This window comes from Vanrija pseudolonga, chromosome 2 (genome assembly GCF_020906515.1).
Source record: "Vanrija pseudolonga chromosome 2, complete sequence".
NCBI lineage: Eukaryota > Fungi > Basidiomycota > Tremellomycetes > Trichosporonales > Trichosporonaceae > Vanrija > Vanrija pseudolonga.
Genome location: NC_085850.1, coordinates 252,739 through 275,370, shown reverse-complemented (window position 1 = coordinate 275,370; position 22,632 = coordinate 252,739). Strand labels below are relative to the sequence as shown.

General features: G+C 63.7%; 8 protein-coding genes across 8 annotated transcripts; 4 read left to right on the top strand and 4 right to left on the bottom strand.

Moving 5' to 3' along the window:
• Positions 1–5,428: 5,428 nt before the first annotated feature.
• Positions 5,429–9,048, top strand: PLT1_2 (Putative polyol transporter 1). The gene is made up of 8 exons (XM_062768383.1): positions 5,429–6,208; positions 6,979–7,370; positions 7,416–7,769; positions 7,826–8,109; positions 8,144–8,390; positions 8,436–8,629; positions 8,671–8,763; positions 8,808–9,048. The coding sequence occupies exons 1-8, from the start codon at positions 5,432–5,434 to the stop codon at positions 8,975–8,977; spliced, it is 2,511 nt and encodes an 836-aa protein (XP_062624367.1). The 5' UTR covers positions 5,429–5,431; the 3' UTR covers positions 8,978–9,048.
• A 564-nt stretch (positions 9,049–9,612) lies between these two features.
• ARB_04177 (Extracellular protein) lies at positions 9,613–10,890 on the top strand (the record flags this gene model as incomplete). The annotated part of the gene is made up of 1 exon (XM_062768382.1): positions 9,613–10,890. One exon carries the CDS (start codon positions 9,613–9,615, stop codon positions 10,888–10,890), a length of 1,278 nt encoding a protein of 425 aa, XP_062624366.1.
• A 476-nt stretch (positions 10,891–11,366) lies between these two features.
• On the top strand, positions 11,367–12,329 carry BH1950 (putative isomerase; the record flags this gene model as incomplete). The annotated part of the gene is made up of 1 exon (XM_062768381.1): positions 11,367–12,329. One exon carries the CDS (start codon positions 11,367–11,369, stop codon positions 12,327–12,329), a length of 963 nt encoding a protein of 320 aa, XP_062624365.1.
• A 92-nt stretch (positions 12,330–12,421) lies between these two features.
• Positions 12,422–14,006, bottom strand: hmp (Flavohemoprotein). Its single transcript, XM_062768380.1, has 3 exons — positions 13,869–14,006; positions 13,691–13,829; positions 12,422–13,589 (listed from the first exon to the last, which is right to left on the bottom strand). Exons 1-3 carry the CDS (start codon positions 13,955–13,957, stop codon positions 12,471–12,473), a joined length of 1,347 nt encoding a protein of 448 aa, XP_062624364.1. The 5' UTR covers positions 13,958–14,006; the 3' UTR covers positions 12,422–12,470.
• A 945-nt stretch (positions 14,007–14,951) lies between these two features.
• On the bottom strand, positions 14,952–16,616 carry MIMI_L432 (putative protein; the record flags this gene model as incomplete). Its single annotated transcript, XM_062768379.1, has 3 exons — positions 14,952–16,154; positions 16,191–16,353; positions 16,400–16,616. 3 exons carry the CDS (start codon positions 16,614–16,616, stop codon positions 15,137–15,139), a joined length of 1,398 nt encoding a protein of 465 aa, XP_062624363.1. The 3' UTR covers positions 14,952–15,136.
• Positions 16,617–17,231: 615 nt separating this feature from the next.
• GIT1_2 (Glycerophosphoinositol permease 1) lies at positions 17,232–19,357 on the top strand. The gene is made up of 2 exons (XM_062768378.1): positions 17,232–17,946; positions 17,999–19,357. The coding sequence occupies exons 1-2, from the start codon at positions 17,634–17,636 to the stop codon at positions 19,309–19,311; spliced, it is 1,626 nt and encodes a 541-aa protein (XP_062624362.1). The 5' UTR covers positions 17,232–17,633; the 3' UTR covers positions 19,312–19,357.
• Positions 19,358–19,498: 141 nt separating this feature from the next.
• On the bottom strand, positions 19,499–20,459 carry LOC62_02G001876 (uncharacterized protein; the record flags this gene model as incomplete). The annotated part of the gene is made up of 2 exons (XM_062768377.1): positions 19,499–19,949; positions 20,005–20,459. The coding sequence occupies 2 exons, from the start codon at positions 20,457–20,459 to the stop codon at positions 19,499–19,501; spliced, it is 906 nt and encodes a 301-aa protein (XP_062624361.1).
• Positions 20,460–21,177: 718 nt separating this feature from the next.
• LOC62_02G001875 (uncharacterized protein) lies at positions 21,178–21,624 on the bottom strand (the record flags this gene model as incomplete). The annotated part of the gene is made up of 1 exon (XM_062768376.1): positions 21,178–21,624. One exon carries the CDS (start codon positions 21,622–21,624, stop codon positions 21,178–21,180), a length of 447 nt encoding a protein of 148 aa, XP_062624360.1.
• Positions 21,625–22,632: the final 1,008 nt, after the last annotated feature.

The window sequence follows — 22,632 nt, the reverse complement described above, 5'->3', positions numbered from 1 at the left end:
CACTGTTGAGGCAGTGGACCAGAAGTCGAAGACTGAGACCGAAGTGCCCGCCGAGACCCGCGAGCTGAAGGTCGAGACGCGCCACACGGTGAACACCTTGTCCACCGAAGACTCTGCTACGTCACCCGAGTCCCTGCCCTCCGTCTCGGAGGAAGAGGAGAGTTTCATTGCCGCCGCCTTGGCCCCCAACCTCGTGGCAGTAGCTGGTATTTCATCTGCCCCGCAGTCAGGCGACACCACCGAGTGGTCGGCGTCTACGTTCTATGCGCTCGGCTCCACGGTCACATTCGGGGGCCACCAGTGGCAATGCGTTAAGGACTCCGTAAATGTTGCGCCTGTCGCCGGCGAGTTTTGGGCCCATGTCGAGACGGCAACCGATGACACCACCCAAGAGGTGACTCGCGAGATCGACAGCACGACGACTGGTGAGGGAGAGATCGACTTCGCCAAGGTCACTACCGCGTTCAAGGACTGGTACCGCGACTCCTCCCAGTCCAGGTACACCGCTGGCACGTCTCGTGGCAACGTTGGCACCTTTGACCAGATCGCCGCCTCAGCTGCTGAGTCGGTCGTCGCCGTCTCCGAGTGGTCTGGTTTCCAAGTCTACGCCGCCAACACGGTCGTGTCGTTTGAAGGCTCTTACTGGCGCAGCCTGGAGAGGTCTGTTGCCGGTATGACTCCCGCAGAAGGCAGGATCTGGGCCAAGATTGAGCTCAAGGTGCACCCCATCACGACGCTTGAGCAGCACGCCGAGTGGGAGTCCAACGTTCAGTACCTGGCAGGCACCGTTGTGTGGTTCAACGGCCAAGCGCTGTCGGCGAATCAGACACACATTTCGAGCCCCGAGGTAAGTCTGACCTTCAATCGCAGTACCACACTGACATTTAGTTCCTGTCCGATGACTGGATGTGGGAGGACGCCGTCGAGGTGGTCGTCGCCACCAAGTCCGTGCGCACGATGAGCCGCCGCACCTCGATCGCCGGCGACAGTCCCGTCAGACCCGACTTTGGCCGCTCCGACGCCCCGTTCGCGCCGTACTCGCCTCCTCCGAGCGGTGGTCGCTTCGTGCCCGGTACCTACCCCTCCCCACCGCGTCCGTTCAGTGCTCTTGCTCTTGACCGCCTCTCGCCAGTCCGTGACGAGCACGGAACTCCCCGCCGCCTGCGCGCGTCTCCACCTGACAGTCCGGTCCTTAGCCCAACTCGCGGATCCGTCTCGCCGCCGCCCCTCGAACGCCTGCCGAGCCGGTCGCCAGAGCGCGACCTCCCCGGGCACTTCCCCCTGTACAGCCGTCCCAAGCCGGCTTATCCCTCTCCTGAGTCGTCCCGCCCCCGCGACCTCGTTCCTCCCCCGACTCCTCGCGGCTCCGACACGATCCCGCTCTACCAGCCTCCGGCGGCGGACCCTTTCGGCAGCCCGCCCAGCCTCGGTGCCGCGTTCGAGGAGGCCGGTAGCGGCCGTGAGGCACCCCCCCTGGGCACTTCACCTCGTGCGGAGGTCAAGATCGCTAGTGGCCCCGAAGCGCGCGACGGCCACTCGGAGTCTCGCGGCGGGCTCGCAATCGTCGGTGGGCCTGGAACTTACTCTCGCCCGACATCAGCCTACATGCCGGGCCACTTCACAACTGCGACGGGTCAGTCAACTGTCCTCTCGGCCCCTGGCGCCTCCGACCAGGCCACAGTGCCAGCTGCTTCTTCGGTCATGATCAAGGATGGCCAGGGAGTGTCGTCTATTGCCTCGAGCGCCGTCGAAAGTAAAGGGTTCAATGTGGCAGCTCACACTGCCTCCCTCTCGGCGACCCAGGCTGCCACTACGTCCACCGGCTCCGACATCAAGGCCACGAGCTCACCCACTGCCTCCCCCGCAGCGCGTCAATCCCTTCGGTCGCTCCTGTTCCTGAGACCTATGCCCGCGTCACCAGGCTTGACGACAAGGCCGCTTGGTCAGTCAACACGCTTTACGCCGTGAACACGGTCGTTTGGTACGGTGGCGCCGCGTGGAAGTGTGTCACCGGGCACAAGGCTGTTGAAATGCCTTCTGTCGGCCTCTACTGGTCCAAGGTGAATGTCGGAATCTTCAAGCCGCCTCCGTGCCCGCCTAACTGCAAGATTGACCACACGCACAGGGCGCCTTCTCCGGCAGTGTCAGTCAAGTCGCTGGGCGAAACAATTGTGGGCTCCCCAACTGTCGCCTCCACTGCTGTCCGCTCGCAGACCTCGGCCAGGGAGCTCACAAGCAGCCAGAGCACGGCTCAGAGCGCCACCACGGAGGACCTCGAGATTGCGTACCAGGCTGTCACCAGGGTGGAGGACAACGTCCAGTGGATTTACGGTCGCTCCTACCTCGAGGACACTGTGGTCTGGCACCACGGTGTGGCTTGGAAGTCTGCCTTCACCCACACTTCGGTCGAGCCGCCTAACCCACTCAACACTCACTGGGCCCTCTACAGTGACGTAGCTACGCCGCCCCGCATCCCTCCGAACAACAACCTGCCCGCGCCCCCATCGCTCCTGGCACACCACATCGCTATTGCACAAGCTCAAACCGAGGCCATGTACGATGACGATGCCGCCACGGCTGTTGCGGCCATTCGTGCATCTGCCGCTCACAGATTTGAGAACGATCCGGACTTTGACCACCCCGACTTCCCTGGTACTCGACGCTACCTTCCGCCACCCGGCCCTCCGCCTTCTTACCTCGCTGTCGATGCATCGACAGAGACTGTCGTGAGTTGGTTGATGGCAACCAATACGTATTGCTGACTTCTGCAGACGGAGCAGACATTGGGTGCGGAAACGACGTCGCAGAAATACGGCAGCGTGGCGATCACACGCAGTCGCTCCTTGGACGAGTCGGCCGCCACAAAGTTCACCAATGCAGCCCGCTCGGTCTCCGACTCAGTCCGCCAGGTCCAGGCCCCTCCTAGCGTGTACGGCAGTATCTTCTCTTTCCCGTCGCGCGACACCATCATCAAGGGTTCGACTACCACGAATCAGCACGTGGCATCGGGTGACACCTCCACGAACGCCTTTACTGCCAGCACGGAGACAGTTGCCACTGTCCGTGAGCGTGTTGCCACGATTGAGGAGCACGCTGCATGGATCCTCAATGTCGAGTACGCCTCCGAGACTGTTGTGTGGTACAACGGTGTCGCTTGGAGCTGTATCAAGGCCCACACGTCGGTTGCCCCTCCGTCCGAAGGCGAGTTTTGGTCTGTCTACCGCGAGTACATTGGCGCAGACGAGGAGGCCAAGATCAAGTCCCTCAGCCGCACGGACGTCACTGCAGGATCCGGCCGGGTCGGCGTCGATAAGGGGTCCGAGCAGCGCGCGAGCAGCGATGTTCACCACGAAACTGCGGCGGCGGGCACTGCTGCCAACAACAAGGACCTGACTGCCGACGTGGCTGCTGAGACTGCGTTCGGTGTTTTCCCCGCCGTTGAAACTAGTGCCTCCTTCACCCCGCTCACGCGCAACCTCGACTTGGCTGCCAGCGCCACCGCCTCGAGTACGACTACGACCAAGCCGCACCGGCCTGTGCCCTTCGGCGATTACCTCCCCGCCCAGAGGCGCTCAACCGAGCGTGTTGAATGGAAGCCCGACACCTTCTATGAGGACGGCACAGTCGTCTTCTACAACAATATCGCGTGGGTCTGTATCCAGCCGCATCAGTCTCTCCAGGCACCTCCCAGTGACCTTTGGAGGTTTTGGGTCCTTTGGATGCGACCCGAGGTCGAGCACCCTCAGCCTGTCATCAACTGCGAGCCTGTCTCCAGCCACACCGACCACGTCGAGTGGAAGAAGGGAGCGCTTTATCTTGTCGACACCATCGTTTGGCACCGCGGCCAGTCGTGGCACTGCATGAAGACTCACCTGTCGGATGAGGTCCCCGTCGAGGGCGAGCTCTGGGAGCACCCTCGCTTCGCCGCCGAGCGGATCCTCACTGCCCCTATCATGACTGCCGAAGACAAGGAGGACTGGGTCATCGGTGTGCAGTACCCTATCCAGACGGTCGTGTGGCATGGCGGCCAGGCATGGTTGTGCCTCAAGGGACACAAGTCGGTTGAGGCTCCAAGCATCGGCGACCTGTGGACTGTGTGGATCTCTCCCGATGACCGCGGCCGCAAGGAATCCAAGACCTCACCGCGCAGCCGCCGCAGCACTGCACACTCGATCGACTCGCGCACCTCTCGCCGATGGTTCACCGAGCAGCAGTCGCCCGAGTCTCCGTTCTTCAGTCCCCGTCCCCTCGGCCACTACCCGTACTCTCCGGCGCCCCCCTCACTCCGTGCTCTTGATGACAGCTACGACCACACCTATGACGACGACGCACCGAACGACTTCACCGGGGCGCACTCGAGTCCATTCCCGGTCTACCCGGAGAATGTCGACTATGCCGCCCTGACCACGATTGACGAGCACGCCCCGTTCACGAACGTCACGGGCTACCTCCACAACACGGTCGTTTGGCAGGACGGTATTGCCTGGAAGTGCCTGGAGTCGCACATCGCCCGTGAGGAGCCGCGCGAGGGTCGCTTCTGGACGCGTGTCGGCCCGGGTCACACCCACGAGCCTCAGCTTCCTTCGCTCTACGGCCTGACACTTCCCGGCTTCCACGGGCACCAGGACGGACGCGACGTGCACGTCATCCACGTGTACCACCACTTCATCCCGGCTCCGACTCCCGGCTTCAACGTCCCCGATGTCCACTCCCCGAGCACTGTCATTGCGTGGGAAGCCATCACGACTGTTGAGAGCGAGACGCAGTGGCAGATCAACGCGTCGTACCAGGTCGAGTCGGTCGTGTGGTACCTCGGCGAGGCGTGGAAGTGCGTCGCGGCGCACACGTCGACGGCGCCGCCATACACGGGTGCTTATTGGGTCAAGCTGGACGTCAAGGGAAAGGGCAAGGGGTGCGGTTGTGGCGTGCACCATGGCGAGCGTGAGTGATGAGGTGAGTTTGCAACCAGGCTTCTACCGGCGCGGTGCCGACGTACCAGAGAAGTAGAAGTCGTAAGAAGAGAAGAAAACGAGTCGTAGTCAGGCGGAGTGCGTCAGCATTGCACCGAATGCACACCATGTCGTCTGACCCGAGACTCGGCCCGGTAGTGTACCGGACTGACGCGACTGACCAACTGACTGACCCAAGCGCGTCGAGGCGGTGTCTCTTGGCTGGCTGCGCGCTGCGCTCGCCAACATGTGACAAGCGGGCCCCCACGGTGGTGACGGGTGAGCCAGTCGAGGCTGCCCCGATGAGGAGCGGGATGGCGCGTCGGAGAGTGGGTAAGTGGGTGAGTGAGACGAGGGCCGAGTGTCGGTCGGACCAGAAAGGGGGGTATGAAACGTCAGCCGCCGGGCATCACAGGATGGGGCACATGGCTGCCGAGGACGCGCGACGGAGCGGAAGGCCAGCAAGCAAGCCACACGGCGGAATGTGGCGTCCGTCGATACCGGCGCGCGCCGGACCTTCATCGGCCTCTCACTCCCCCTCTCTCGCTCGCTCGGCAGCGCAGCTCGCAGCTCCGCACAGACGTGACGCCGGAGACGCACCAGTCGACCACACTGCGGGGCGACCCACGGGCCACGGACCCCAGCGCGCAGCGAGTAGGAGGCGGCCAGGCCTGGGACCGTGCTTTGCGCGATTTGGCACGCATGCATCGCACCCACATAAATCGCGCGCGAGCACACATTGTCGCCTAGACACGATGATGCCTTCTCGCCGCTCGTCGCCACCGAGGAGCACGCCGGCGTCGCCGAGGGCCGCCTCGGGGCTGGCCAAGCTCGCCACCGGGCTTCCGCCAACGACACCGGGTGCGCGGCGCAGCGTCCCGCCCAGCCCTGTACTTTCGGCGCGCCCGACAAGCGGCACCTCGACGCCCATTTCCGCGCCGACCCCGCGCCGGGGCTCGGCGTCGAGCATCCTCCTGCCCGCCGGACTCGGCGCGCTGACGCCGCTCGAGTCAAGCGACGACGACGGCGCGCCGGCGCTTCCTCTGCGCTTCGCGCCCGACCCCGTCAAGCTTGTTTCTGCGCAACACCCGCCCGCGCGCCGCGTGAAAACGCCCATCCCGCCCAAGCTCAAGCAGGCCAAAGTCACCACCGCGGCAGACAAGGCCAAGTGGGAGTTCCACGTCGTGTACCGCGTCGGCACGGTCGCGTGGTACAGCGGCCGGGCGTGGCGCGTGCTCCTCGAGCACACGAGCCAGGATGTGAGTGGAGATGGGGCTGGGTTGAGGCTGACGTGCTGCAGCCGCCGGCCGAAGGTACCCTGTGGACTAGAGATTCGAGGCGATAGGCCTGGCCGCGGGGCGGCCCCGCGCGGGGCATGTACGCCGCTGTTGCGGAGGTAGCGGGGTTACGGTGACGGTACGACATGCTGCTGCTGGCAGCAGGCAAGCGATGTGGACGAGCGCGCGAGCGTGCAGATGAAGATGTGCATTGGCGAGGCGGACCCGTGTAAGAGCTCGGATGTTTGAGGAAGCCAGAAATGGTTCGAAACGAGCGGCCACCGTCCTCCGCCCTCTTCGACCCGGCAACCCTCCGAAACGTCCGCGTCCCATCATCCGTCTACACCCACCCACGCACCTGGCGCACTCGGCAACGACCTCCCGTGGCCCCATGTGTCTATCTCACATGCTAACAGCCAACTTGGACTGACGGGCCCGGCGGTCGCTTACCGGCGGCACTGACCCCAGACGCGGCGGCTCGGGGCCGGATGTTTGCTGCTGCCGCCCCGCGGGCCCTCGGTGTGATCTCCTTGCTCCCCACGGCGGCGGCGTGGTGTATAAAGGCAGCGCGAGAACGACACTGATGCCACTCACGCACCATGGCAGACAACGCCAAAGACACCAAGATCCACCAAGAGTACGCTGACGCCCACTCGGCGCGGCTCGCGAGCGCGACCAAGCCAGAGGCCGTCAGCGTCGTCGTCAATCCCCTCCAGGTATGTGTGTGGTGCCGCCTGCCCCGCTGACGGCAGAAACGCACCCATGCCGAGATAATCTCCGACGTGACCGAGTTCTGCACGCCCGAGCTCGAAGCCCACACGCAAACCTTCATCAAGGGCGCGCTCGTCGCGCGCAACCCAGACGCGTACGCCTCCATCCCCGAGCTGTCGCCCAACGACGTCGCCGCGCTCGACTATGAGCGCGACCACAAGTGGGCAGGAACATGGACGCTGTACTACGCCATGGGGATCTGCGCGCTCGGCGCCGCGACGCAGGGGTGGGACCAGACTGGGTCCAACGGCGCCAACCTCAGCTTTCCGCAGGAGTTTGGCATCCACGCCGACTATAACCAGCCGGGCGGGCGGCGCGACGAGTGGATCGTCGGACTCATCAACTCGGCGCCGTACCTCGCCGCGGCAGTCATGTGGGTTGTCCCGACTTTTGGCAATGTAAGCTGACCACTTCGCAGCGGCTGCTGGCTGTCTGACCCGCTCAACTCGGTGCTCGGGCGCCGCGGCGAGACCTTCCTCACTGCCCTGTGCCTGATCGCGACGCCCATCGCGTCCGGCTTCGCGCGCAACTGGGAGACGCTGTTCGCCATCCGCCTAGTCATGGGCATCGGCGTCGGCGCCAAGGCGGCCACGGTGCCGATCTACGCGGCCGAGCTGTCGCCCGCGCGCATCCGCGGCGCGTTGACCATGGGGTGGCAGCTGTGGGTTTGCTTTGGTATCTTTTTGGGCTTTGCGGCCAACTGCGTCGTCAAGGACGTGGGGAAGATTGCGTGGCGGCTGCAGCTTGGGAGTGCGTTCATCCCTGCCTTGCCGTGAGTAGCGTGGACCGAGGGAGGATGCCCGGTTGCTGACACTCTCCCGCGCGCAGCCTCGCCCTCGGCATCTTTTTCGCCCCCGAGTCCCCCCGCTGGCTGATGAAGAAGGGCCGCAAGGCCGACGCATTCGCCGCCTTCAACCGTCTCCGCCTGCACCCCGTCATCGCCGCACGCGACCTGTACTACTCGTACGTGCTGTACGAGGAGGAGAAGGCGCAGGCACGCGGCGCGAGCTACTTCTCCCGCCTGACCGACTGCTTCCGCATCCCGCGCATCCGGCGCGCCAACCTCGCCGCGTCGACCGTCATGCTCGCACAGCAGATGTGCGGCATCAACAGTGGGTCGCGGATTGGTGCCAGCGCTGACGCCAGTTATTTCGTTCTACTCGTCGACCGTGTTCGCGATGGGCGGGTTCTCGGCCTCGCAGGCGCTGTACGCGTCCCTCGGCTTCGGCGCGACCAACTTCCTCTTTGCCATTCCCGCCGTGTTCACGATCGACACGTTTGGCCGTAGGGCGCTGCTGCTCTCCACGTTCCCCTTCATGGCGCTCTTCCTCCTCGCTACCGGGCTGGCATTCCTCATCCACGATCCGCAGACCCGTACTGGCCTCGCCGCGGCGTAAGTGCCTCCCCTTCCCGCGGAGCCCCGCTCACCCCACCTCAGGTTCATCTACATCTTCACCATGTTCTATTCTGTCGGCGAGGGCCCCGTCGCCTTTATGTACAGCGCCGAGGTGTTCCCTACGATTCAGCGCGAGCAGGGCATGGCGTGGGCCGTGTGCGTGAACAACTTCTTCGCGGCCGTCCTCGGCATGACCTTCCCGAGCATGGTCCGGGCCTTTGGTATCACGGGATCATGTAAGCGTTGCAAGCCTGACACAGCCCCGCTGACAATACAGTCGGATTCTACGCCGCCCTCAACGTCGTCGCGCTCGTGTGGATCTTCCTCTGGATCCCCGAGACAAAGGCCTTGACGCTCGAGGAGATTGACGGTGCGGCTTTCGCCGTGACAAACACCGCTGATGACTCCCCTCAGACGTCTTCTCGATCCCGACGACAACGTTCATCAAGTACGAAACGACCGTGTGGCTGCCCCACTTCATCAAGAAGCATGTGCTGCGCCAGAACGTGCCCGACATCGTGCCGCTACTGGACAAGGCGCGCATCGACGACGCAGACGACTCGGAGGGCGGCGGCAAGGTTTAGTAAGGAACGAGGGGGCCGAGGGAAGTCGAGATCCCACAGAACTGGTACAGCGAATGAATGCGTGTCGAGCGCGAGAGAGCCCGAGGGCCTTGTGGCCAGGTACTGCGCTAACGATGTGGCTGGAGCCGACGGCCATGACGAGGTCGGCGGTGGCTGTGGTGGCCCCCAGTGTGGCCGCCGGAGCTCACAATCACCGGGCCCCCTGACCACTTGCTTGGCATGCTGGACCATGTGGACGTTGGATCTGAAACGCTGTTCTTCAGACTCTTGGCAGAAACGTGGGCCATGCAGGCTGTGGCCTCTGTGGGGAGCCCCTGAAAACCTCATTCACATTCCAGCCGACATCCATGACTAAAACACAGCCCGCTGAGCCATCAAACTGCCCCGACCGCGACTAACTTTGCGCACGTGTGTCCCCGCGACGGACCTCATATCCGAGCCATGACCTAGCCTCTTCGGACAGAGATTACGTCGCTGCCTAGTGCCAAGACAATGCTGCGGCTCAGTTTAGTCCTCTGCCATCCACCCAGCACATGCACAGTAGTCGTCCGCGCGCGAGCCGGCGCATGCCTTATAAGCGGGACGCCGTCACATGACGGCTTGCTCGCTCCCCCCCAACCAGCCTCTCCCCAACGATGAAGGTCACCCTCGCGCTGCTCACGACGCTGCTCGTGGCCTCGTCGGCCACAGCGACGCCCATCAAGCAGGACATCATCTCCAAGCCGACCGGCTTCGACATCAACGCCATCAACAAGCAGAAGGTGGTGTCGTACGGCCCGCGCCCGTACTACCTCGTCGAGGACCTCAAGGCCGGCCCGCTCAAGGACAAGCTTGCCGCATGCGGCGAGAAGAAGGCCAAGCCGTCCAAGTGGGTCATCGGGCACCGCGGCGGCGGAACCCTCCAGTTCCCGGAGCACTCGCTCCAGTCCAACCTCGCCGGCGCGCGCATGGGCGCCGGCGTGCTCGAGTGCGACGTCGCCTTCACCAAGGACCTCAAGCTCGTTTGCCGCCACTCGCACTGCGACCTGCACACGACGACCAACATCCTGACCATCCCCGAGCTCGCGGCCAAGTGCACCACGCCGTTCCAGCCCGCCAACGGCACCGCGCCCGCCAAGGCCAACTGCTGCACCTCGGACATTACGCTCGCCGAGTACAAGACGCTGTGTGCCAAGATGGACTCGTTCAACGCCAGCGCGACCACGCCCGAGGCGTACCAGGGCGGCGTGCCCTCGTGGCGCACGACGCTGTACAACCAGTGCGGCACGCTCCTCACCCTCGCGGAGCACATCCAGGTCGTCGAGAAGCTCGGCCTCGAGCACTCACCCGAGCTCAAGACGCCCTCGGTCAAGATGCCCTTCAACGGCTGGACGCAGGAGGACTATGCGCAGGCGTTTGTCGACGAGTTCAAGAAGGCCGGTGTCAAGTTTAACAAGGTCTGGGCGCAGAGCTTCCTCTACTCGGACATTCTGTACTGGCTCAAGAAGGAGCCTGCTTTCGGCAAGCAGGCCCTCTTCCTCGACAGTGTCGCCGACACGGCTGGCATGGACGCGGCGGTGGCCAACCTGACGCGCTACAAGGCTGATGGCGTGCGCCTCGTCTCCCCGCCCATCAACTACCTCCTCGTCCAGGCCGAGGGCAACACGACCATCGTGCCGTCTGCCTACGCCAAGAAGGCCAACGAGCTCGGCCTCGGCATCATCACCTGGTCGCTGGAGCGCTCGCCTCCCCCCGAGATCGCGCACGGCACCAAGGACTCGTACTACTCGACCTTCTCCAACTGGATCAGCCGCGACGCTGACATCCTCACCGTCCTCGACGTGCTCGCCAACCAGGTCAAGGTCAAGAAGATCTTTGCCGACTGGACCGCGACTGCCGCGTTCTTTGGCGACTGCTTCGGTATCAAGGGTTAAACAGACACACAAGGCATGGGATGTGAACAAAAGCTAGCTAGTATGCAGCAGCAGTAGAATAGAACGGACAATGCAATGGGTAGACTCGTCGGGGTAAGGTAATCTCCGCGCGGAGAGGCCCGAAAGGCGAGCATCGCGGGTCACAAACCCCGTGCCAAAGCGGCAAGGCGGTACTGCAACCATTCCAAGGCCCCGCTGGCGGGGTTGGCGAGTCGTCGGTGCGTCGTTCAAGCCGCAACTCATGCACGGAGCATATGCTACTCCTACCTGGGGGCGTATAGGCCGACGAGGCGGACACGTAAAGCGAGGTAAACCTAGGAGTCGGGAGACATCCGGCTGTCGGCCCCCTCCGACGCTGCCCCAGCCGGCTCTCCCCGCCGCCCTTTTCAGCATGCAACCCGCACACCTCGGCGACGCTCGATACATATACAACCCACTCGCCCCGATGACCTCGTAGCAAGACAGCAGCACCCACCATGTCCCCCATCGCGACGACGACCACCACCACCACCGCCCCCGCCACGGCCGGCAAGCCTGCGCCCGCGGCCGACCCCGCGTCGCTGCGCTTCGTGACCGTCTTCCCCTCGGGCGTAGACGGCGGCAACCCGTGCCCTGTCGTCACGGACGCGGCCGGCCTGACCGAGGACCAGATGAAGGGCCTCGCCGCGAAGTATGGCCACGAAGCGGCGTTCATCCTCCCCGCGTCGTCGCCAGAGCACCTCGCGAGGATACGCTACTTCGTGCCGGCGCACGAGATGGAGATGTGCGGCCACGCGACCCTCGGCTCGGCGTGGCTCCTGCGCCAGGCTGGCGTGTGGACCTCGGACTCGGCGACGGTCGAGACGCTCGCGGGGGTGTTTGAGATCCGGCACGATGCGTCCTCTGGCCGGATCGACGTCGGGCAGCCGCGCGGCCGCGTCGAGGCTGTGGCCGCCGCGTCCATCCCGCGCATCGCGCGCCTGCTCTCCCTGGCCCCGGAGGACATTTTGACCATCAACAACCACTCGGTGCTCAACGCGTCCACGTCGCGCTTCAAGACGCTCATCCCCATCCGCTCCGTCGAGCGCCTGCAGGCCATCGACACGGCGACGTTCGACCCCGAGGAGGTCAAGGCGACGTGCGACGAGATCAACTCGACGGGCCTGTACCCCTTCGCTGTGGCCGGCAGCGGCGAGGTGCACGCGCGCCAGTTCCCCCGCTCGTCAGGCTACGTCGAGGACGCGGCTACGGGCATTGCGGCGTCCGCGACGCTGTACGGCGCCCTCGAGTACGGCATCATCTCCGGCGCGCAGGGCAGCGACGCGCTTACCGTCTACCAGGGCTTCGCGCTCGGCAGGCCCAGCGCAATCCAGGTTACCCTGCGCAAGGCTGGCGCGCCCGAGGAGGGATGCTGGATTAGTGGCAAGGTCGAAGAGATTGTCCTCGAGCCTGTTGTTTAGAAGTCGCGTTGTAGGATCATCAGATGAAGTACCAATGTGTCAGATGCCCCGAGACGCCTTCAACTGACTCGCGCGCGTCGCCGCGCCGCCCGCCTTGATACCCAATATGCATACACACAGACTTCATACTACATATACATTTTACGCCTCACCGGCGTGGAAGGCCTCGATGTTGATGCGCTTGGGGTCAACGCCGCGGGCAACGAGGCCGTTCTGAACCGCGTGCATGAAGGGGCCAGGGCCGCACACGTAGTAGAGCGACTCCTTGTCGGCGAGGGCGAGCGCGTCGTCGCTGAGGGCGGCGACATCGACAAAGCCCTTGTGGATGCCCTCGCCCTCGACCGAGTCGACCTCGGAGTAGTACGCCTGGGCCTGGACCTTGCCGTTCGAGCTCTTGACGAGGTTGTCGACGTGCGTCTTGAAGACGTGCTCTTCGGGGTTACGCACAGCCTGGATCCACGACACGGCGGGGCCGTCGGGGTTCTGCGTGACCGTGTTGAGGATGGAGAGGTTGGGCGTGATGCCGACGCCACCGGAGAAGAGGACGACGTTCTTGGGCAGCTCCTCGGGGAGGACGAAGGATCCGACGGGGAAGGCCACCTGGATCGTGTCGCCGACCTTGAGGACGTGGACGCGGGTCGAGACGAGGCCCGCGGGGACGTCGACGCCAGCGGGAGCGTCCTCGCGCTTGACGCTCACGCGGTACTTGTCCGCCTGGGGCGCGTCGGACAGCGAGTAGTGGCGGTTCTGGTAGCAGCCGAGCTCGTCGACCCACACGCGGATGGTGACGAACTGGCCCGGCTTGTACTTCTTGAGCGGGAGCTGGCTCTTGTCCTTGGGGACGAACTCGAACGAGGAGATGGTGCCCGACTCGTCGTTGCGCGAGACGATCTCAAACTCCTTGAAGCCCTGCCAGTGGCCGATCGAGTACAGGTTGGCCTCGGCCTCGATGAAGATCTTGGCGAGCGCCCAGTACGCGTGGTACCATGCCGTCTGGAGCTCGGGGGTGAACGCGTCGCCGAGGACGGTCTGGAGCGCCTTGATCAGGTTCTCAGCGACAGTCTTGTAGTGCTCGGGCTTGACGCCGAGCGCGGCGTGCTTCTCGGCGATACGGATGACGACGGGCACAAGAGGCGACAGGTCGTTGATGTTGGCTGCGTACCCGTGCACCGACTGCGCGAGCGCGAGGGGCTGCACGCCGGTCGTCTGCGCCGAGTGCGAGAAGATGTCGCGCAGGGCGGGGTTGTTGCCCAGCATGGTCTGCGTGTGTCAGCCGAGGTCGAAACGCCCCCCTCCCTGCCCCACAAGCCACCGGCTCATGGGGCCCGGTCCCTCCCGGATCACTCCTGCTGGATGCTCACCTTGTACATCTGCTTGGTGACGGTGAGGCCGTGCTCGGCGAGGACGGGCGCGGTCGCGAGCACGGCGGCCTTGTGCTCCTCGGTGAGGGGCACGACGTCGGCGGGGATGATAGCGGTAGGGTTGGCGTCGAGGGTCATTCTGGCGGGCGTCAGCTTTGGTACCAGCTAGCCTGCTCACTTGGGGACAGTTGCTGTGAACGACCGGGCAAAGGGGCGGGCGATACGGGCAGAGGTGGTGCGGAGGGCAGAGCGGGCGAGGAGGGACATGGTGGATGCCAGGTGTTGGGCGGCTAGAGCTTAAGTAGTGCGGTTGGTGAGGAACACGGCAGCTCCGTCAGACAGCAACATTTATCCTCTCTCGTCGTGGTCGTCGTCTTGCTTGGCCTGCAAGTCAAACGTCACAGAGTACCGGATCTAAGGCGGCTCCTGCGGCAGAGTGCCTCGTCCGACGCCACGGCCATGTCGGAGTACCTGGCTGGCCACGACGCGTGATTTACGACATGCCCTATTGGACCCGACGATCTCCGCGTCGAGCGCTGGAACAAGGCTAGAGGCGTCAACTCGGGCAATGCCGGCGGCGTGCGTGCGTTGTACGACGACGACAGACGGACGCGTACGATGTGGTGGATAAAACAGACTCTCCGATCACGGGATTACGTTGACCGCCTTGGCGTCGAGCCGCTGCAGGCAAGCGAGCAGGCTGGCTCCTTTCTACTCGGCCAGGCTGCAGAGCACACTCAAGCAGGCATCGCCTAGCGAGCGAACGTTGTTCGCGCCAGAACAATGCAGCGCGTCTTCCCGCCGCTCGACAAGGCGTGGAGACAAAAGGCAGGTCGGCGCGTGTGGCGTCGGCGTCGTGCGAAAAGGACCGGCGCAATTTGATGCCCACCGCCACCCAGGCCCCCACCCCCCATTCTCCGTGGAATGGTGGGCTGGAAACCTGTCCCGAGACATCGAGTGATCTGCTGCAGTCCAACTCGTTCCGGATGCTACGAAGTCTGCGCGACGAGCTCGACGAGCTAGAGCTTGTCGTGGAGAGAAGTACGAGTCGAGGCCGAAGACTCTAAGCGCCGGCTGGCAGTGCGGAAGTCCCCCACTCTACATGCGTCGAGGCACCGCCGAGTCCGTCGCTCCCTTCGGACTCTCCGTCGCGGTGCTTGCGGCCCAGCTTTCCATGCATCTCGGCGATCCTCCCTTGCGTCTCCCTGTGCCCCCACCACGTCATTGCCATATCGGGGTGCTTATCAACCGCACGGTGGTGCTCGCATCTGTCTGCGGGTCTTTCCGCCAGCCGCTGCCGGAGAGTTCGGGCCGGCACACCCCGGCGTTCGCCGGCGCTCGCTCGCTTCTCCATGACGTGTGGTCGACGTCCATATTGATCAGTCAACCACAACAATACCAATCAATGACTCGCCAAGTATACCATTCGGTATCACTGAGCTGCATCTAACGCCTGTCCTGCTTGACGAGCACCCTAACCATCATCTCATGATAACTCTCCAGCGGCGGCACGTCGGCGCCGACGACCTTCGCGCCGTCGTCCCACAGCCTGAGCGCGACCTTCTCCTTGGCGAGGGGGTCGGCCTCGAACGCAGCCACCTCGGCAGGTGTGAACGGTCCGCCCTGGCACGTGAGGCTCATCTTGGACGCGGTGCTCAGCGCGTCGAGATACCCCGGCCTAGTGGCAGTGAGGTATCTCTTCGCGACGACGTGCGCGCCGACGAGCTGCGTTACGCTGCCCGGGAAGCCCAGTGAGGCGAGGTACGCCGCGCCGAGCGCCTCGTGCCCCTTGTTGCCCACCGAGGCGCCGTTGACCATCATGGCCTCGTCGGAGCGCACGAACTGGCCAATATCGTGCAAGAGGGCCGCGACGACCGTCGGCTCGTTCGCCCCCGACGTGCGCGCGGAATGCGCGGCCTGGAGAGCGTGCTCGAGCTGGCTGATCTTCTCGCCGATGTAATCGGCCTCGCCTTGCGCCTTCATCAGGCGGATGACGCCGTCGACCTTGTCGCCCGCGAGCTTGCTGTCGATGAGCGCCACCCCGCCGGTCATGGGCGAGCCGTAGGCGTACGTCAGCGCGCCCTCGGTGTAGTCTACGCCCGGGACGCGCTCGTCGCTTGGCGGCCAAGCGGCGCGCCGGTGCGCATAGTAGCTGTCGTGCTTGTCGCCCTCCGAGACGCCGTTGTACGTCGCGTAGATGGCTGCCCTGGCGCGCGGGGAGGAGTTCGGCCCGGACCGGTGTGCGAGGTAGCTCCCAAAGACGAGGAGCGCGCCTGCCGGTAGCGGGACGGGCGTCCAGGTCGCCTTGGCCTCCCACTCGGGGTCGATGCACCGGTTGGCTGCGAGGGGGATTTCTTGTGTGTGGCTCCCGACCACGACCTCGAGGCACCCGTTGGTCAGGTCCATCGCGTCGACGGCCATGAGGAACGTGGTGTGCTTGACAGCACCGGCGTGGTTGTACGCCCTGGATGTCAGCAGGGCAACCATCATCCGCACCTACGCAGCATCGATGTGCGCGTCGAAGCCACCACTACCCCCAGGCTCCTTGTAGTTGATCTTCTCCTTGAACAGGACGGCCGGCTCGCCCATAAGCTTGGAGAGAATCCCCGTGAGACGTTCACCGCGGAAGAGGCCGTTGAAGCCAGAGTGGTAGTTGGCATAGTCTGGGCGTGAGTGCATGGGCTTTGTGGCATCCCACCCTCCACTCACTCTCGGTGCGGCAAAGGCCTACGCTCCCATCGGCCCTCACCTCGGTGTAGGGCATGTGCTCGCCCTTGCGCGACGGCCAGGTGTGCACCTCCCTAGCCCAGGCCTGCAGGTCTGTGACCTCGGCTGGGTTGAGGACGTCGGAGAGGATGAGGAAGCCGTCCGCGGCGAACGAGGCTTCCTGTGCCGGTGTGAGGGGGTACGGCTTGTCAAAGGACATGGCGAGGGAGGTGTTGGCGTAGCTTGTGCCCGTCATCGTGGAGGACGAGCTCGTCTTTTATGTCGTCCGGGCTGGGTCAAGGCTCTGAGTATGGAGCTGGGCGCGCGTGGAGCTGAGCTGGGCTGAGCTGAGGAGGGGAGGGGAGGGAGGTGGCCAGTCGAGTCGTCGAGGTGCTTGTTGTTGTCGAGAAGCTCGTTATCGCCAATCGGGGCTCGCTTTTGGGCATCGAGCTGAAGAATAAGGCATCGCGAGCGAGAATAAGGCATAGTCGAGCAGGAATAAGGCAGAGTTGAGGATTTGGCCAAATAGTCTGCTCGCGATTTGGCCATTCCGTCAATGGTCTGGTGGGTTTGCCAACGACGACTGCGCGCGAGAGAGTCACCACGGGCACGTGCACCTCTTCCGCTGCATCTCGGCCCACTCCGTCGCCGACACGGCAGCACGTTCATCCCCGTCTCGATCTAATCGCCGTAAGCATGGCATGCGCGACGACACTGCCGGTCGCCTAGCCTACACCTACCGCGTGCATTATCACACGGACCCCGGCCGCGCCGAGCGAGATATGCAAGAATCAGCGATTCTGCCTTATTTCTTGCCCCTTGATTTCCAAGATATCCCCTGGCTCCCTGGCTGCAACATGTTCAGCGGCGCGCGGAGAAACCGTCGGCGGACATGCCCAGCCCAAGGGAAGGGTCTGGAATAGAACCGGCATGCTGGGCGATTCCATATTGGTCCCTCGCGGTATAGAACACCGATTGACCGAGGCCTGTCGTCCTTGACTGTTCTTGCCCGCGCCCGCGCTCGACTCGCAGTCACCGAGGCATGTCGCGGCTCTGCACTTACATAGCAGACTAGCTGCGCAGCTGTGGACCCGACAAGTCGGGACCCGCTGCGATAAGAACGTGCGTTGTTGTCGTCTCAAAACTTGACGAGGAGGAGAGTGAGAAAAGCCACAAGCCGGTAATGCAGTTGCGACGTACTGAATGTAGCTGGGAAGGGCTTCAACGCGAGGTATAAATGCGTGACGGTGAGCTGGCGCCTACTTCGCAACCCGCGACCACACAGCCCACCGCCACCCCCCTCAGCATGAGCACAGACTACTCCCCCGAGCTGGACAAGCTCGACAAGCTCAAGCTCGCGCACGACACGCCCGACGGCGAGCTCGCGCACGCGCCCCTCGCCGAGCTCGAGGGCAACCCCCGCCGCCACACCTTCAACGCCACGACCAAGCTGTCGGCCATCTTCACGGTCGTGTTTTCGGGCATTGCGCTCACGTCGGACGGCTACAATGCCGCCGTGGTCGGCAACCTCAACCTGCTGTTCAAGCAGCGTACGTGTTTACTTCCCTCGCCTCTCCTCCTCTCCCCCGCTAACACACCCAGTCTACCCCGCCACCGTGTTCTCCCCGACCATCAAGACCCGCATCTCGAACGCCTTCTTCATCGGCGAGATCGTCGGCATGCTCGCCTTCGGCATGATCATCGACCGCATCGGGCGCAAGTTTGGCGTGGTGCTGACCACCACGCTGCTCATCCTGGGCATCATCATCAGCGCGGCCGCGCACGGAACCACCGACCTCGGCATGTTCTGGATGCTTATCGTCGGGCGCGGGCTGGCCGGCGTCGGCGCGGGCGGCGAGTACCCCGTGTGCGGGACGAGCTCGATCGAGGCGGCCGACGAGACGTCCCATGTGCGCAAGCACCGCGGCTTCCTCATCGCCGCCGTGGGCGACTTTGCCATCGACTTTGGCTTCGTGCTCGCCGGCATCGTCGTGCTCATCGTCCTCACCGCGTACGGGTACGGCATCCACTCGACCGGCACCCACGGCTTCGCGGGCACCTGGCGCATCTGCCTCGCGCTTGGCCTCATCCCGCCCCTGGCCGTGTTCTACTTCCGCATCAAGATGGTCAACTCGACCGCGTACCGCAACCACGCGATGAAGGGCACCAAGATCAGCTGGAAGGTGATCGGTCTCGCGTTCAGGCGATACTGGCGCCGCATCATCGGTACCTGCGCCTGTTGGTTCCTGTACGACTTTTGCTCGTACCCCTTCGGCCTGTTCTCGAGCACCATTGTCGGCCAGCTCAACCCGAACAACACAATCATCCAGAACATTGGCTGGGGAACGCTCATCAACGCGTTCCTCCTCCCTGGGTGCCTCATCGGCGGCGTGCTCCTCGACCGTATCGGACGCCGCCACACCCAGGCGTTCGGCTTCTTTGCACAGGGCATCATCGGCATGATCCTCGGCGGCGCGCTGTGGAAGATCCAGCAGCACGTCGGCGCCTTCATTGTGGTGTACGGCATCTTCCTCGCTGTCGCCGAGGCTGGTCCCGGCGTCGCGACCATCCTCATTTCCGGCGAGGTCTACCCCACCCCGCTGCGCGGCCACATGCTCGGCTTCTCCGCCGCGTGGGGCAAGGCTGGCGCCGCGATCGGCACGCAGGTGTTCACGCCCATCCAGAACGCCTTCTCCGACGACTTCAAGGGCCAGCAGGCGGTATTCTTGATCGGGTCAGCCGTGTCGATCCTCGGCGGTATTGTCACCTACCTCTGCATTCCGGACACTGAGCACGAGCTCGAGAACGAGGACCTCGCGTGGCGCGCCTACCTCGAGGAGCACGGCGTCGACACCTCGGGTATGGGCGAGCCGCTTGAGGCGAGTGCTGGGGCGGCCGTGCGGGCCAAGCTATAGTCTGTTCAGAGTTGGGTTATGCACATATGCTGTTGGATGAGAGAGAGGGCTGGTCACTCCTCGAAAAAAAGTGACTCAAGCTCAGCCGGGGTCGTCACTGTCACTCACTATGACTACTGTGCGTCACTATCACTCCCGTGCATCACTATCACTACCGTCGCTGGCACTGCCGCTGTTATGGTGCATCCTATGATCTGAGTTGCGCATTCTCAACAAGGGAGCTGTATGTCTTCTTGAGCTCCCAGAAGACGCCATAATCGTTAATCGCGAACCGTTGGATCTCGGCCGCCTTGTCCCGCAGCCAATGCCCCCCATCTTCAGCAGCGAGCCGCACGCAGTCTTCGGGTGTGAATGCGTCTTTGACTGGCCGGAGGCGGAGACCCCACTTGTCGATCTCGCACACAGCCCGTATCATGCGTGATGGGCGCCAGTTGTCCTGTGGGCACAGGGTGAGAAAGATGTCTGTCAGATGCTTGAGCGCGCTGAACTTGTGCGCGTAAGACGAGTGCTGGTCAAGGTTGACGGTAATCTCGCTTATGTCGAGCGCGATGACGGCCATGTACGGCTTGATGTCCTCAATATCGGTGCGGCCTTTCTCCCGAAAGAGCGCGAGGATGCTGCGCGCCCGCTCAGAGGATCTACATGACCAGATGTCAGCGTGGGGCGGATCGCAGTTAAAGGGGTTCTGCATACCGCTTAAAGTCATGTTCTCTGAGGTCGTCGACCGACGGGGGCGTGGCCTGGGGATTCGGCACTTGTGGCTCCCCCGACCCCGACGCCGCTGGGATCTCTGCTAGCTGGGACGTGGGCACCGCCTCGGTAATTGAGCATGTTACCGCGACAGCCCCGGGCTGAGCAGGCACGTGGAGCTCCGTCTCCGGAGCATCAGGTGCTGGTGCGCGAAGATTGGACGCGAACGCCTCCACGCTCTCCGCGACGTCGGGATGCGCGACCCCAGGGTCGAGGAGGAGCGCGAGGATGTCGGTACGCGACGCAGTGACCAGCAGAGCCGCGAGCGACTCGGGCGTGTGTGGTGTCGCATTGACGGCGGTTGTGCTGTTGACTGTCGACTCGCTCTCGCTCCCCAACGCATCGTCGATTGCATTGGGTTCAGAGATGCGTGCGCGCTTGGCTGGGACGGTGGACATGAAGGTTGTGGCGGATGGCGGAATGGCCGCGTGGTGGGAAAGGGTTGAATGGTGGTGAGGAGGCGAGTTTGTGTCGCCGTGAGTTGTTGGGGAATGGAGCCGACTAGCGTGGGAACGGCGTGCACGTGGCATGCTCCGTCATGGGGCTTGGGACTTTGCAGACTCGGGACCCAAGTCCGGACTTGGAGCAGTATATCTGATATATACTGCGAAAAAGATGGGTGGATTCGCCACAAAAAGTAGATATATAACGTGCCACGGTGGCAAGTCAGGTCCAAAGTCTCTGAGACTTGGAGTCTGTATAATCAGACTTGAGTGAGACTTGGACTAGTATATTGCCACATATACTAGTGTCACTGGGCCATTTTCGCCACAACATAATTGGTCGCCGGCCGCGGCCCGCGACTGTAGGGGGGATGCTGGCGCGTCAAAGCATGCCAGCCCCTCACAGCCCAGTCAGGAGCAAAGTAAGCTTATGCGCGACACTGCTGCCCAAACACCGGAAGCAACGGCGCCAAGCGCTGACAAGGGGGTGGCGGCTGTGTCGGTGTCGTGTGCCTAGACTTGCCTTCCGCACTTTTGACACTTGCTCCCCTACCCGGCCGGGCACCACTGGCCTGCTGTCGTCATCGAGGATGCATACTGGTACAACTTACAGGGGCTTGAGCGCTCGTGACCGACCCCCGCCGAGGAGCGAGACGCTCGCTCCCTCGCTCTTCTACAATAAGACGGCCGCGGCGGCGCAGAGCACGAGCATGGCGAGCGACGCCCGCGCGACCCCGGCGCCACTCGCAGCAGTGAGCTTGGCCCCCACCGTGGACGGCGTGGCGGCGAGCACCGTGCCGTTCGGGAGCGTGAGGTATCCCTTGACCCACAGGTCCTGGGTCGGATTGACCGCAAACTCGTCGGTACAGTTCGCGAACGCGGCGTAGCGCTGTGCCTCTTCCGGGTTGAGGCTGCAGTGGAAGATGACCTGCCCGCTCATGTTGTACGGCAGGTCGAAGGCCTTTGGCGTGGACGCGGTGAATTGTGGCACGGTGAGGTTGGTCCGGATGCCGCCGCCCCGGAAACAGCACTCGTCGAACTGGGTGTACCGCAGCCCGGTGTACCAGTCCGTTAGGGTGTGGTTTGTGGTTGCTAGTAGGTCGGTGACGGAGTGGTTCATCGTGGGGGTGGGGGGGGGGGGGGGGCTTGGTGGACTTGAGGTGGCCGTCGCTCTCTCTGCTGGCTTTTATGGCGAGCAAACAGGCTTGAGCGCCCCGCCGCGCTGAAACGCCAAGACGGCGAGCAGCGCCTCGTCGCAACACAGTCGCGCCAGCCGGCCAAGTGATGATCCAGTGCAGCAGAAACAGCATGTGACGCTGGTGGCCGCGTGATGTATCAGGCCGCGTGAAACGGCAAGATGACGACGAGACATACTCCCTTGCCGCGGACGGATGACCTTCCGCGTTTCGTTATCAAGCGTCGTACCGCTCTCTCCCGATCATAGCAGCACCACGTAGATGTACTTACATCCCCGCGTGCGATCGCCACGGACGAGGAGCTTCCTTCACAGGTCCAGGTCCAGGTACCTCCTCGCGCGCGGGCGGAGGACGGGGCGAAACACATGGCTAGAGCAGAGGGGGAGTACCGTAGAGAAGCACAGGTGAGGCGAGTCGTCCACCCCAGCTAAATGGGCCCATGGATCCCGCGCGTGCCAAGTGCACAAGTACATATGTAGCCGAGAGGAAATTGCATTGTAAAGCGAGTCCTGCGACCCGACCCACCTTAAACCCACCCGTCCCCCTCCCCCACCCACCACCACCACACCCACCCAACCTCGACTCGACTCGAGCCAGCAACCAAAGCAGGCATATCACATCCCGGATGTCAGATTCTTATCTCCCTTGTCAGATTCTGCGACGAGCATGTCAGATTCTTGGGCGTTATGGCCGATTTCTGCAGGCGCCGGAGTGCGGGGTTTGGGTGGGTCGGGGTGCGGACTGGCCAACCTCCGGCGCCGGACACCGGTCGCCCACCACCCACCCGTCTTGTCGGACAACCCACTCTTGGCGACTTGCACTTCGTTATCGGCGGGCCGAGTCCGTCGTCTGACGAGCGCCGACAGGAGCCGGGGCTACATAAGATGAGTGCATGCTGGGGTGGGTGGCCCACGAACATAGCATTGCATAAC

Coding starts and splice junctions, on each gene's coding strand:
- PLT1_2 (XM_062768383.1), top strand. CDS start 5,432: ATGTGGCGTCCGTCGATACCGGCGCGCGCCGGACCTTCATCGGCCTCT. Junction 7,371..7,415: donor TACCTCGCCGCGGCAGTCAT/GTGGGTTGTCCC, acceptor ACCACTTCGCAG/CGGCTGCTGGCTGTCTGACC. Junction 7,770..7,825: donor GCGTTCATCCCTGCCTTGCC/GTGAGTAGCGTG, acceptor TCCCGCGCGCAG/CCTCGCCCTCGGCATCTTTT.
- hmp (XM_062768380.1), bottom strand. CDS start 13,957: ATGTCCCTCCTCGCCCGCTCTGCCCTCCGCACCACCTCTGCCCGTATC. Junction 13,830..13,868: donor TTCACAGCAACTGTCCCCAA/GTGAGCAGGCTA, acceptor GACGCCCGCCAG/AATGACCCTCGACGCCAACC. Junction 13,590..13,690: donor TCACCAAGCAGATGTACAAG/GTGAGCATCCAG, acceptor TGACACACGCAG/ACCATGCTGGGCAACAACCC.
- GIT1_2 (XM_062768378.1), top strand. CDS start 17,634: ATGCGTGACGGTGAGCTGGCGCCTACTTCGCAACCCGCGACCACACAG. Junction 17,947..17,998: donor CAACCTGCTGTTCAAGCAGC/GTACGTGTTTAC, acceptor TAACACACCCAG/TCTACCCCGCCACCGTGTTC.